Below are 14,843 nucleotides of genomic sequence, written 5' to 3'. Positions count from 1 at the left end.
ATGACATTAAATATATCTCAGGTTAGCACGTGTCCGAAAGTGGAAATAGATAGAAAAGCTTGTTGCGAATTTTCTGTTACATTGCTGTTCAATAAATTTTTTTGGCAGTTAATTCCCGAGATAAATTAAAATGTAGTATTACTTTGTCAACTTCCAAAGCAATGAAGTATCCATGAAGACGGCACTCATGACCAAACTTATTCCGTAGCCACTCCGGGCGTGCAGTGCAGTCTTGGCAATATGACAAGGAAAGAGAAAACACTCTCAAAGACACAGGTGCTTGGCATCACCTATAAAAACAGCTTACACATAAATCAAAACAATATCTAGGCTGCAAAACGTTTGGTGAATCCAAAAAGCTGTACTCTTGAGGTCTCTGGGAGCAGAAGAGATAATGCGACGAAGAATGCGATTAAGTTAAAATGCCAAAGTGTGGTGGTGATAGTTATTCTTCAGACATTTAGTAGTATAGCTAAATGCCTGTTGGACGTAGTGGATTTGAAAGATGCCGACCTGAACTAGGGTGCGTACTGCCAGTTTTACGAGATCTGCCATCTAGAATATTTAAATAAGTTGACCCAAATTACAAATGCATTAGAAAGTGTATTATGCCTGTACATTACATAAAAATAAACATGTTTGATTCCGTAGGTTAAGCATACATCTAACATATCGCCTACTGTTATATATTGGTCATTATATTGTATTTACCTTTTTAGTATTTATTTGTGCCGTGAAGGAATATGACTAAATACTGTTAAGCTTAATTACATAATAACCAATTATGTCGTGTGTAAACAGCTGTTGAGATTACACTGTTCATGCAAAGTTCATGATATTTAATAAGCAAACGTTTGTCTAATAGGTTAATAGTAAAAAATAATGCCAGTGATTAAACAACCTGTCCCCATTTCTTAAACAATAGCTATCAGCATAACGATTACTATCTGCAAACATTTAACCATTTAAAATTTAATTAGAATGATTCTTTTCAGCTTTCAGAAATACAAAATGAAAATCACACAACACAGTTAACAGTGAACATGGCTACAGTCTTTTTGAAGGCACTTTTCCCAGCAAAAACCTCTTTGTATTATTTTCTGGTTTCAGTAATACAACATAACATTTTGGAACAAAATTACAAAGGAGAAGTCCAAAATTAGAAGTCAAAATAGCAAAAACTTCTGAGGCGGCCGTATATTTTCCAGGAGAGCTTACATAAGCCGGGATAAAAGCTATCCAAACCGCACAAAATGTAAACATGCTAAAAGTTATAAATTTAGCTTCATTGAAATTATCAGGCAATTTTCTTGCTAAAAACGCAAGCACAAAACAGACGCAAGAAAGAGTGCCAATGTAAGTAGAAACTAAATAAAAGGCTGTTACAGACCCCACATCGCATTCTAAAATGATCGTGTCTTTATAATATTTGGTGTTTTTCTTGGGAAATGGGGGTGTGATAATCAACCACAAAGCACTTATTAATGCTTGAATGAACGTGAGAACAAAAACGCTTAAACGCTGCTGTGTGGCACCAAAATACTTTGTCATCTTATTATTTGGAACTCTTGTCTTAAACACCATCAGCACAATAATTGTTTTAACCAAAATGCAGGAAATGCATAGAACAAACGAAATGCCAAATGCTGTATGGCGCAACATGCATGACCAAAGTGATGGTTGTCCAATAAATGTAAGGGAACACAAAAAGCAAAGCGCTATTGCAAAAAGCAGAAGGAAGCTGAGCTCAGAATTGTTTGCCTTCACAATAGGAGTGTCTTTATTCTTGAAGAAAACGATTGCTATTGCTAAAGCAATACAGACTCCAACCAGCGCAAGTGTCACTAATACAATTCCCAAGATTTCGGTATATGACAGAAATTCAATTCCTTTTGGTAAGCATTTATCTCTCGAGGGATTGGGCCAGTATTCCAAGGGGCATTTGACACAGTCAATCGAATCTAAGAGAAATCAATTCAAATGTTAAATTGAAGATCGAATAATTGCAATGTATGCAACGAAGTATCTTTTTAGATTAAGCGCACCTGTGGTATTACTAACTTCCCCGTCAGAACATGTCGTACAATCAAAGCAACAAATGGGTTGTCCTTTCCTAACAAACTTTCTTGTACCAAGTGGACAACTTTCAGCGCAAACTGCAAGAGGAACCTGCCGATTACAAAAATAAAAAATATATTATGTCGATATATATAAAGAAAATTATTCGGATATTTCATTTAATTATACATAAGAAAATTGTTACAAACTAAATTGTTACAAACCACAGTCTTCAGTTCCATTCACGACCCCTCAGATAATGAAGCAGTCCATGTCCACATGCAGCAAGTGGTGGACAACATACAGGCTTGAGCTAAGAAGTGAAAAGTAACATTCAAATCACCCAATTGCAAGACAATGACTATCGCCAATCAGACTCAAACCAGCTCTCTCTGACAATCAATGCCATTACCATCGTCGAATCCACAACCTGGGGGTCACCATTGACCAGAAACCTAAGTTGTTGGCCACATAAATACTGTGACTACAAGAGCAGGTTAAAAGCTGGGTATTCTGTGGTGGGTGGCTTACTTCCTGACTCCCCAAATCTTTTCCACCATCTAGAAGGGCCAGGTCAGGAGTGTGATAGAATACGTTCCACTTGCCTGGATAAGAGCAGCTCCAACAGCACTCAAAAAGCTGGACATAATCCAGGACAAAGCAACCTGCTTGATTGGCACCCCATTCACGACCTTAAACATTCACTCCCTCGAACACTGGCGCACTATGGCGGCAATGTGCACCATCTGCAAGATACACTGCAGCAACTCATCAAGGCTTCTTCAACAACATCTCCTAAACCATGATTTCTACCACATAGACGATCACGGGCAATAAAGGGACTTTAATCTGCATAAAGACTTGAAAAATCAAATGCGCAAAGGTAGCCCAGATGAGGAGTTCATAGAATGCTTCTGGGATAGTTTCCCAGGCCAACACGTTCTGGAGCCAACGAGACAGCAAGCTATACTAGACCTGTTATTGTGCAACGAGATAATATTAATTCATGACCTCATAGTGAAAACGCCCCTCGGCAGCAGTGATGGTATTATGATGGAATTTTACATTCAGTTTGAGAGACAGAGAGAGAGAGAGAGAGAGAGAGAGAAGTGTGGGTCTAAGACTTGTATTTTAAACTTAAATAATGACAATTATGAGGGCATGGAAGAAGAACTAGCAAAAGTGAACTGGAAAAGTGGATTAAGGGATATGTCAACAGAGATACAGTGGCAGACATTTTAGTGGATATTTCAGAATACACAGAATAGATATATTCCAACGGTAAGAAAAATTCCAAGAGGTGGACCCAACATCCGTGGTTAACTAAAAAAAGTTAAAGATATTATAAAACTTTAAAAAAAATATATAATTGTGCAAAGTTGGGTGGCAGGGCAGGCAGGTCAAAAGATTGGACAGAATATAAAAAGCAACAAATAACGACTAAAAGATTAATAAAGAGAGAAGCATTAGAGTACGAGAGAAAGCTGTCTAGAAATATAAAAAAAAACAGATAGTAAGAGTTTCTATAGATTTATTTTTAAAGAAGAGTTAACAAACTGAGCGTCGGTCCTATAGAAAGTGAGTCTGGGGAAGTAATAAGGGAAAATAAGCAGAGAACAGATGTATTGAACAGGTATTTTGCATCGATCTTCAGCATAAAGGATACCAGTAACATTCCAGAATTAGCTGTAAATCAGCAAATGGAAGGGAGAGAGGAACTCAAGAAAATAAAATCACCAGGGAAGTAGTACACAGCAAATTGTTGGAGATGCGGGCTGACAAGTCCCCTGTCCTAATGGACTTCATCCTAGGGTCTTAAAAGAAGTGGCTAATTGGTGCGTTGGTTTTAATTTTCCAAAATTTCTTCGATTTGGGGAAGGTTCCATTAGATTGGAAAATAGCGAATGTAACTCTTTTATTCAAAAAGGGAGGGAGCCAGAAATCAGGAAATTACAGTCCATTTAGTGTAACATCTGTCATAAGGAAAATGTTAGAAGCTATTATTAAAGAGGTTATAGTAGGGCACTTAGCACAATTCAAACAGGCGCTACAGCCGAATTCATCTGCTCACAATGACCACCAGTGAGGAGGTCATTGGGCTTCTGTAAAAATATGCTATCGTTTATTGTGAGGGGTATTGAACACAAATGTAGGGAGCTTATGTTTCAGTTATACGGGGCATTGGTAAGACCACATCTGGAGTACTGTGTACAGTGTTGGTCATCTTATTTAAGGAAGGATGTAAATGCATTGGAAGCAGTTCAGAGAAGGTTTACTAGACTAATACCTGGAATGTGCAGGTTGTCTAATGAGGAAAGGTTGGACAGGCTAGACTTGTTTCCACTAGAGTTTAAAAGAGTAAGGAGCAACTTGATTGAAACATATAAGATTCTGAGGAGTCTTGACAGGGTGGATGTGGAAAGGATGTTTCCTCTTGTGGGAGAATCTAGAACAAGAGATCACTGTTTAGAAATAAGTGGTCGCCCATATAAGACAGATATGAGGAGAAATTGTTTCTCTCAGTGGGTCATGCGTCTTTGGAACTCTCTTCCTCAAAAGGCGGTGAAAGCAGTGACATTGAGCATTTTTAAGGCAGAGGTAGATAGATTCTTGATAAGCAAGGGGGTGAGAGGTTTTTCGGGGTAGGCAGGAATGCAGAGCTAAGGTTGCAATCAGATCAAACAGGATCTTGTTGAATGGCAGAGCAGGCTTCAGGGGCCGAATGGCCTACTCCTGTTCTTAATTCGTATGTTTGTATGCTCATATGCAGCAGGTACATGCAAACACCATCACCTCCAAATTCCTCTTCACGTCACCCACATCACAAACTTGGAGATATATTGCCCTCCTTCATCATTGCAGGGTCAAAGTCCTGCAAATCCTTCCCTAACAAAACGGGGATAGTACGATGGATAGCATTGGTCAAAGGTGGTGACTCACGACATTCTCAAGGGCAATTAGAGATAGGCAATGTATGCTGGCCATGCCAGAGACGCCAAAGTTGGATGAATGCATAAAAATTATACGAGCAAATGTTCTCACATTAGAGTCGACATATGCACCAATGTATATGTTTTTGCAGTGCTAGCTCGTAAATTGTCTTAATTCATTTTATCTTTATTCCGTACTGTGTGGCACAAGCGTTGTAGTGGATCAAATGCAATGCATGATGGGGGAATGATAGTGCATTCACCTGGCATCATTAGAGACCATTAATAATGAGTGAAGATCTAAATCCGATTATTCATTTTTGCAGTAAATTAACCTATTTTATACATTTATGAAAACAATGCTAAGTAGCCATCATATGCAACCTGTTATGGGCTCTCCAAACTTTAGATTCTTTTTGGTATTTTGGAGGTGTTCGAAGAAGGCTGGATCCTGTCTTTGAAAGAAAAATATGTTCCGTGAGAATTTGCAATTTCAGTGCAATTAACGATCAGGCAAAATCGTCATGAGCACATTCATGATCATCTTATACATGGCACTTTTTTCCTCACACAATGCGTTCCCCACTAGAGATGAAAATGTAATCGAGGTTAAGGGCAATAAATCCTTAGACTATTGCTGACATGCTATGATTTAACAGTGAATTACGGACAAACAGTAAGGCAACATTTCGGTGAAATAGTGATTAAAGAGTGGTGATAATGGAAATTGTCAGTTCTGGGCCAATTGGAGGCACTCTGGCGTCTGAATTGGCACGTTTTGGGTTCAGGTTCCACTCTGGGACTTGAGCACAAAACTCCTCGGCTGGCACTCCAATGCTGTTGGAGTACTGTTGGAGGTGCTGTCTTTCGGAGGTGATATTGAATTGAGGCCCTTTCTGCCCCCTCAAATCAATGTAAAAAATCCCACTGCATTCTTTTAAATCAGAGCAGGAATGTCATCCCCCGGTGTTCTAACCAATATTTATCTCTCAATCAACATCATAAAAACAGATCATCTATTCGTTATCATTATGCGGTTTGTGGGAACTTGCTGTACGCAAATTTGCTACTGCATTTCCTAAATTACAACAGTGACTACACTTCAAAAGTGCTTCATTGACTGTAAATCGATTTGGGAGGTCCTGTGGTCCTAAAAGTTGCTATACAAATGCAAGTCCTTTTTATTATGTAAGGTCTTTAGAGGAAAAGTAGTTGTGTTTCCCATTGGTAAGCGAATCGGAAACAAAGAGGAGAAACGGTCAAGATCATTACCGAAAATAGGGAGGGAGAAACTAGAAGAATTTTCCCCACTTAACTAGTTATACTAATATGGATACTTTGCTTCAAGTGACGATTCAAATCGATGTATAACAATTTTAAACAGCTACTGTAGAACTGTTTGGAAAGGTAGATTAGAACAGGACAAGAAAAGATCAGGGAAATAGGATCTCATGAGGCAAATCGACCAGACGAAGGTTTCTTGTGTGGTAGCTTTCTGCAAAATTCCAAAAGTAGGTCTGGACCTTTTCAGAAATAAACGACAGTACTATTAAATGCAATTAATCTCAGTCTTAAAGTTCAATGTGCGAAAGAATGTTGTAATTGTGAGTCAGTTCGCCTCCTGTCTGCGTTTTTATCCTGTCACTATTTGGGTAAAATAAGCTTCGCCTGCAAAACGCTTCTTTATTCGGCGGTACAAGTTACGCTTGGTGTAAAACGTTAATTGCCGCACGCTGTGGGTTAAAAACTTGGTTTAGAAAACGAGAATGCAGTAAAACAGTAATGCAGCAAAGGTTTTGTACCAATCATTTTGCGGGAATTTTTTAAAAATTTGTTCCTGGCATGGGGGCATCGCTGGCTAGGCAGCACTTATTGCCCATCCCTAACAAGAAATATATAACTACTATGATATATACGTCCAACTTTGCTTGCAGAAAGGTTTCTTAGTGTCCTCATAAGGATACCTTTCTTTGGCCTCCGCGCCATACTATAGTTCTCCGATTTAACACAACTTCTTGTCCAGGAGATGCAGATCCGTCGTAATAGCCAATAGTCTGAATTTGTGCAACCCCTTTAGAATTAATTTGCCAGTTTACTAAATCGTATATACCGACTGGATCCCCATTCTCATCAAAATAAACGTTGTCACCGCTCTTTGTTCTGAAATTTACTGATTGCATGTAATGTGACACCTATTGCAGAAGAGAAAAGACGCAATTAGGTCGCGCACATGCAAATAGAGATACCAACATCGACATATAGCTCCGAGAGCATTGGTTTGATATCTTAAGTGATATCGCAACTTGCGTAATAAAATATGCATAAAACTTCAGAATTATTTAATTAATCGCTAAAAATGCATTTTACGGTCAAGTAAATGCATCATTTCTGAATAGAATTGACAATCGTATATCAGTTCTTACCTGCCACGGTTCGAAACTGGATACGTGCGCGCAAGTGTTATTTACAAATGGTCCTTTGCCATTTTCACATGAAAACATATTGTGAAATGCGTGGGCTAAAGTATACACTGCTTTATACACATTGTAGGTAGACCCGTCTATCTGTAGATCAAAATATGCATTCTTCAGTTCTTCTAAGTATTCTTTTCCTGTACAACGCCCCATTTCCGCCAAACTGTTTGCTTGACTTGTTGCGTTTCCAGACTTCAAAGTACATCGGAATGCTGTTTCCCAAAACTCTTCCACTAAAACGTTATCAGGGAGCAGGAAAGGGTTAACTTTAAGTAGAAAGTCCCGCAGTCCTGGTATATCTAACCGACGGATTGCCGATCCTATTGTTCCGACTAGAACTTTATTGTTCTCTTCCGGAGCAAGAAAGTCTGACGTAACCCAGGCTTCACTTCCTATCCATTGAATGTCAGTGACGTTTTGAAGCAAAAGTTCCTTCATCAAAATACGCATTTCTCGCGTGGCAGAAAAGGCGACTATAACTTTTGTGCTTGATTTCTTAATGACCTCTACAATTTTAATTATTTTCTCCCTGGGGTCAGTCCTGTAAAAAGATTCGGAGAAGGCAATGCATACTCCCATCTTTTCGACAGTTTCTCTGAATGCTTGCATACCAAAATTTCCGTAATCGTTGTTGATTCTAATTGTACCAATCCAAGTCCATCCGAACTTCTTAACAATTTGAGCTAAAAATTTGGATTGATGATAGTCACTTGGTATCGTTCTATAAAACGTTGGATATTCTTCTTTATTACTGAGACACGCACACGTGGAAAAGTAACTGACCTGCCATGCAAGTTAAAGAGATATTGCATTATAAAGACTATAGCGATACTTTCAACAGACTGTATAGTGAGAAAACCAGATTCTTTATATGGCCACCTGTGGACATTCCATACAAAATGCTCCATCTTATATATTTCGCTTTTCTGGACGTATGGCGCATAATACTGTTGTTTTGATGCCATTATGTCTTAATTAGAGGGGGTTAGAATGGATTCCATTCAGACCTTTCCTCGTTCCCTTTGGAAACGATCTACGAAGGGGAATGGAATATAGAAAGTACAGGACAAGGAAAATAGTATCAATGTCCAATAGACCATCACAAATATAGTAACAAAAACATATACTACCATATCACTTATGCCCTTCAATCGGCAACCTAGTTAAATATTAGTAATCGTGGTCTGAAATACCATTTGTCATTGTAATCATAGCCTGCAGGCTCTCCCTTTCTCTCTGCGATTTTAAAGGAAGTATTACGGTATCGATTAGCAGAACGGGAGTGCTACTCCTTATGCGTTCATTCAGGAGCTGATTTTACGGCACATGCTACCTTATCACGCAATGAGTTAGCACAGTATATTATCGTTATTTAATTGATCCTTGTTGCAAGTGATTTCATGCAATATGTTATCATTCCACCATTTTCTTTTCTAAGAATAGTCAAACATGTAATTTGTAAAAAGCATAGCACGCAACTTTAGAAAGGTAGATTCATCGGCATCAATCGAACTTAGGAGTTTCTATTAGCAGTCATTGTCGGATTGTGGCTGGGTGACACTGTCAACTTTAGATCAGCTGATGTCTAATTTAACGGATGTTGTGGATGTTTGTCGGAGGAACTGGGATTGCAGTCCTAATTTAGTTGAGTTGGGATGACCGCTGTAGGCAGATCGAAGGCTCCTTAGTCTCAGTTGAGTTCCAACTCTGGTTCTAGCGGTGACATAACAACATTCAGTGTCCTCTCGATTGCATTTGTGCATAAATTGGTGATCAATGAATTAAAGTTAAGCACATTTGAACATAAAAACTTCGTCATGTAGACAAAGTGTATCATGTCATATCAAGTGCATTTAAGGGGAAGCTAGATAAGTACATGAGGGAGAATGGAATAGAAGGATATGTGGATGTAGTTAGATGAAGTATCATGGGAGAGGCTCGTGCGGCAATAAATAATGACGTAGACCAGTTCGATCAAATCGCCTGTTTATTTGTTGCACATTCTATGTAATTTTATGTAGGTGTTGTATATAGATTTTACATTAGAATTTATATAACACGTATCCATACCTTGTTATACTTAGAAAATATACTTAAAACATGATATTTTTCGAAACAACATCATCCTTACCAACGGGATTCTGAAAGGACTAATCAATCTTGTTACTGCTATGGACTCTGAAGATGAGCCGCCCCCAATCAGAGCTGAAATAATGCGACTTCTTCCACATTTTTCATCTAGAGATTGTTTTTTGCCATTGATAAGAGTCAAGGCTGCTTTTGTCGCAATGGTGGGCGAAGAACAATCATCATAAATTCTGTAACCTAGCGAAATATTGGGAAGCAGGGCAGGATTTCGGTTTATTTCTTCGATGGCAAAAATCATGGTTTGCACAAGGCGAAAAGCTCTGAAATCAAATCTGGGATACGCAAATGAATTCAGATTGATGAACAGATAACATTCCTCACATTATTTAGTTCCAGTACGCCGTTATTGTTTCTTTAAGAAGGCGTCAATATACATAAGCTAAGCATATATTTCTCGATAATAGATAATTTTACAGTGTAAGTATGAGAGGTCTAGTATTCTACAAAAAGTAAATAAGCGTCCTTGCTTGAATTACATCGATTGGTTCTAACCTTGATCAATATCCTAATAATGACTTACATTTGCAACGTTTCTGCACAATTTTAGTTAACAAATTTAACCATTGAACTCAATGATAAATGTTTGAAGTGACATTTACTTATAATACCTGAACTAACCTTTTGCATTTTGTTTCCTCTGGCTCCTTTGTAAAGGGATGTGCGCGTTCAAGCCTGTCTGAGTGTACGTTAAACATTCCGCCTAAGATGACTTCGCCCTCCTCTGTTGCATCGCTCAGACTGAACTTTCCTTGAAGCCGACATATTGGTTCGTAAGTGGACAAAACAGGAAACAGAAACATCAACCCCCAAAACAAAACCTCCATTGTGACATTGATGTTTAACTGTTCCAATGTCATCCGTTTGAATATTCTGTCAACCGGGTATGATATATATATATATACCATTGATAACAGAGCTCAAGGAATGATTTCAATTTCAATTTATTTTAAATCGTCACGAATGATCAGCGTATATATTTAAACTCCCCAAAGGAAAATACTATCTGCCTGTGGAAACTAAATAATTTCCACAGCCCTCACAATTATTGTTGTAACACTCTCCTGGCAAAGAGCCATTCCTGATCCCAAATGACTGTTTACTGATGTAAAAATTAATCATTGCGTTACATAGCACTGACGCCTTATTTATAGAATCTTAAAATAGACTGGCAGAATTTACAATGGCTTTTTCACTCATTTTGAACCCTGCCAGATTATGTTTTCTGTGGGGATGACTGAAAGAGGCTCCTGTAGGGCGTTTTTCCTTTTAAAGAGCAGTGGAATCGTTTATCAGGACAGGGCCAGCCAAGATTCAGTAAAACATTTATATTTCGTGCAATTGCAGCAGGCAAAAAAAATGCTTACCATTCACAGAATTTCTGGTAAATCTGAAAATTATCGTCAAATAAAAGTTCAGACAAAACTTCGAAATGGTCAATCAAAGGTCCATCGAAAAATATTTATATACCAACAAGAGCAAAATCTTGTAACTATTGCACCTTGAAAGTCCCAAGGTGCTTCATAGGAGCGTTATAAAGTAAAAATTGACACCGAGCTACATAAGACGATATTACTGCCGAGGGCAAACAGTTTCGTTAAAGAGGTTTATAAGGAGCATCTCAAAGGAGCAAAGATGGGTAGAGTGGCGGAAGGTTTTGGAAGGGAATTCCAGAGTTTAGGGTCTAAGCAGCTGAAGGCAATGCAACCAATGGTGGAGCAATTAAAATTGGTGATGCTCAAGAAGCCAGAATTAGATGACCACAGATAAATTGGAGGAATGTAGGGCTGGAGAAGATTGCAAAGACAGTGAGCATAAAACAAGAATGAGAACTTTCAAATCCAGTAAAATCCAGGCGTTGCTTGACCAGCAGCCCATGTCGATCAGTGAGCAGTGGTGGGGTTTGATGTATGAGCGATACTTGGTTCAACGAGGGAAAAGAGTTTTGGATGAACTCAAGTTTACAGAACAGGGAATGTGGGAGGCCAGACAGGAGTGTGTTGGAATAAAACCAAAAAGTGGTGGAAATACTCAGCCGGTCTGGCAACATCTGTGGAGAGAGAACCAAAGTTAACGTTTCAGGTCAGTGACCTTTCATCAGAACTGGCAAAGGTTAGAAATGTAATAGGTTTTAAGCAAATAAAGTGGGGATGAGGCAGAAGAGAACAAATCGGAAGGGAACAAATAGGACAGAGCATCACAGAGATTAACTGACAAGGAGGTCATGGGACAAAGGCAAAGGCAAAGACAAAGATTGTGGTAATGGTGTGGTGAAAGACAAAGCGTTAATGCAGACAGAATAATGAAAAGTCTAGCCAAAAGCAAAAGCATGGAAAAAACAGTGGGCAGGCATATGTTTAGTTTAGAGATACAGCACTGAAACAGGCCCTTCGGCCCACAGATTCTGTGCTGACCATCAACCACCCATGGTGGCATATGGTTAAAAAAAAGTGTAATGATGAAACATACCAAAATGAAATAAAAATAATAAATACAAAGTAAAATTTAAAAAGGTGGGTGCCAGTCATGCTTTGAAATTATTGAACACAACATTCAGTCATAAGCTGTAGCATGCCTAATCGGTAAAGGAGGTGCTGTTCCTGGAGCTTGTGTTGATTGTTCAATGGAACACTGCAACAACTCTGGGACAGAGATATGGGCATGAGAGTGGAGGTGGGGGTGCATTGAAATGGCAAGTGACAGGAAGCTCGGGGTCAGGTTTTTGTACTGAGCGGAGGTGTTCTGCGAAGCCGTCACCCTATGTAAGTTTAGTCTCCCCAATGTAGCGGAGACTGCATTGTGAGCTGCGAATACAGTATACTAAATTGAAAGAAGTACGAGTAAATCAATGCTTCACCTGAAAGGAATGTTTGGGGCCTCGGAAATGGGCCGGACACAGTTGAGGGCCCTGTCAACCACAGTGAGGAGGAATCCTCGGTTAAGGAAAAAGGAAGACATATCAGAAGCGCTGTTGTGGAAGGTTGCATCATCAGAGCAGATGCGTCAGAGATGGAGAAAATGGGAGAATGGAGAGTACATATCATTCAACGTCAGAGAGGAGAACGTCAGAGGGTACAGTGAATGCATGGCAAGGGGTCAATCAGAAGGAATGGGGTCAGAGGGAAGTGAAGGGAAAGGAGGATCTGGAGGGGCATTAGTCCCCATCAGCGGCTAGAAATTGTGTTCCTTAACACCTGAAAGGAAGACAAAAAGATTATTGTTAATGTGTCGGATAAGACAAAGGATAAAATGAAACTGCGGAACAGAACAGCTTTGAGATTGGAATAGCCAAGTTTAGATGTACCAAGGGCATGGATGAAGGTTTTGGAAATAGATGAGCTGACACTGGGTTGAAGTTGGGTGATGCTATGAAGCTGAAAATAACCAATAGTCGTGATGGTGAGGATATGTAGCAGAATCTCACCTTGGGGTCAAAAATGACACCATATTTGTGAAGAGCAAGATCCGCCTCAAACAGTAGCCAGGGATGGAGTCAGTAGGGGAGTGCTGGTGTCACGAAGACTAAAGACAATGGTTACAGTCTTCCCAGTATTTAATTGGAGGAAATTTCGGCTCATCCAGTACCGGATGTCTGACAAGAAGTCTGATAATTTCACATCAGTGAAGGACTCAAGAGAGATCGTGGTGAGATAGACCTGGGTGCCCTTGCTGTTGATAATAGAAATAAATGATTTGGAGGAAAATATAGATGGTCTGATTAGTAAGTTTGCTGATGACACAAAGGTTGGTGGAATTGCGGATAATGATGAGGATTGTCAGAGGATACAGCAGGATATAGATCGGTTGGAGACTTGGGCGGAGAAATGGTAGATGGAGTTTAATCCAGACAAATGTGAGGTAATGCATTTTGGAAGGTCTAATGCAGGTGGGAGGTATACAGTAAATGGCAGAACCCTTAGGAGTATTGACAGGCAGAGAGATCTGGGCGTACAGGTCCACAGGTCACTGAAAGTGGCAACGCAGGTGGATAAGGTAGTCAAGAAGGCATACGGCATGCTTGCCTTCATCGGTCGGGGCATAGAGTATAAAAATTGGCAAGTCATGTTGCAGCTGTAGGCTTAGTTAGGCCACACTTAGAATATTGCGTGCAATTCTGGTCGCCACACTACCAGAAGGACGTGGAGGCTTTGGAGAGAGTGCAGAGGAGGTTTACCAGGATGTTGCCAGGTCTGGAGGGCATTAGCTATGAAGAGAGGTTGGAGAAACTCAGATTGTTTTCACTGGAACGACGGAGGTGGAGGGGCGACATGATAGAGGTTTACAACGTTATGAGCGGCATGGACAGAGTGGATAGTCAGAAGCTTTTTCCCAGGGTGGAAGAGTCAGTTACTAGGGGACATAGGTTTAAGGTGCAAGGGGCAAAGTTTAGAGGGGATGTGCAAGGCAAGTTTTGTACACAGAGGGTGGTGAGTGCCTGGAACTTGCTGCCAGGGGAGGTGGTGGAAGCAGATACCATAGCGACGTTTAAGAGACATCTTGACAAATATATGAATCGGATGGGAATAGAGGGATATGGGCCCTGGAAGAGCAGAAGTTGTTAGTTTAGGCAGGCATCAAGATCAGCGCAGGCTTGGAGGGCCGAATTGCATATTCCTGTACTGTACTGTTCTTTGTTCTTTGTTGTTCTTTGTACATGGACAAATGAACACTGCATTTTCTGATGATGTTACTGAGCAGCAGCATGTAGATAGAAATAGCCAAGGATAGATCCCTTGGGGACACCAGAGGTAACATTGCAAGAGCAGGAAGAAATACCATTTCAAGTGATACTCTGGCTATGATTAGGTAGATAAGAATGGAACCAGAAGATTGCAGTCCCACCCATCTGGATGACAGCGGAGAAGCGTTGGGGAAGAATGATGTGGTCAACTGTCACAGGCTGCAAACGTGTCGAGAAGGCTGAGGCATTTTACCTTGTCACATAGGATTCCATTTGCAAATTGGGTAAGAGCTGTTTCGGTACTGTGGCAGGAAAGGATATTGGATTTGAGGGATTCAAACATGGAGTTCTCAGAAAGTTGGACACGGATTGGAGAGGTGACAGAATGTTCAAGACATTGGAGAGGAAAGTGAGGTTGGAGATGGAGTGGTAGTATCCAAGGATTTTGGGGGTATAGGTTGGCTTTTTGACAATAAAGTTGATGACAGGAAATTTAAGGAAGAGGGACAATAGTTGAAGAGAGAGAACCGTTAATAAATCAGCTAATATAAGAAG

At 39.9% G+C, this 14,843-nt stretch overlaps 1 protein-coding gene across 1 annotated transcript; it reads right to left on the bottom strand.

Annotated features, from left to right (window-relative positions):
- Positions 1-1,047: 1,047 nt before the first annotated feature.
- On the bottom strand, positions 1,048-9,848 carry LOC137374972 (extracellular calcium-sensing receptor-like). The gene is made up of 5 exons (XM_068041586.1): positions 9,594-9,848; positions 7,412-8,245; positions 6,953-7,180; positions 2,046-2,169; positions 1,048-1,961 (listed from the first exon to the last, which is right to left on the bottom strand). Exons 1-5 carry the CDS (start codon positions 9,846-9,848, stop codon positions 1,048-1,050), a joined length of 2,355 nt encoding a protein of 784 aa, XP_067897687.1.
- Positions 9,849-14,843: the final 4,995 nt, after the last annotated feature.

This window comes from Heterodontus francisci, chromosome 11 (assembly GCF_036365525.1).
Source record: "Heterodontus francisci isolate sHetFra1 chromosome 11, sHetFra1.hap1, whole genome shotgun sequence".
In the NCBI taxonomy this organism is placed as follows: Eukaryota; Metazoa; Chordata; class Chondrichthyes; order Heterodontiformes; family Heterodontidae; genus Heterodontus; species Heterodontus francisci.
This window is presented reverse-complemented; position numbering and strand designations above follow the sequence as displayed.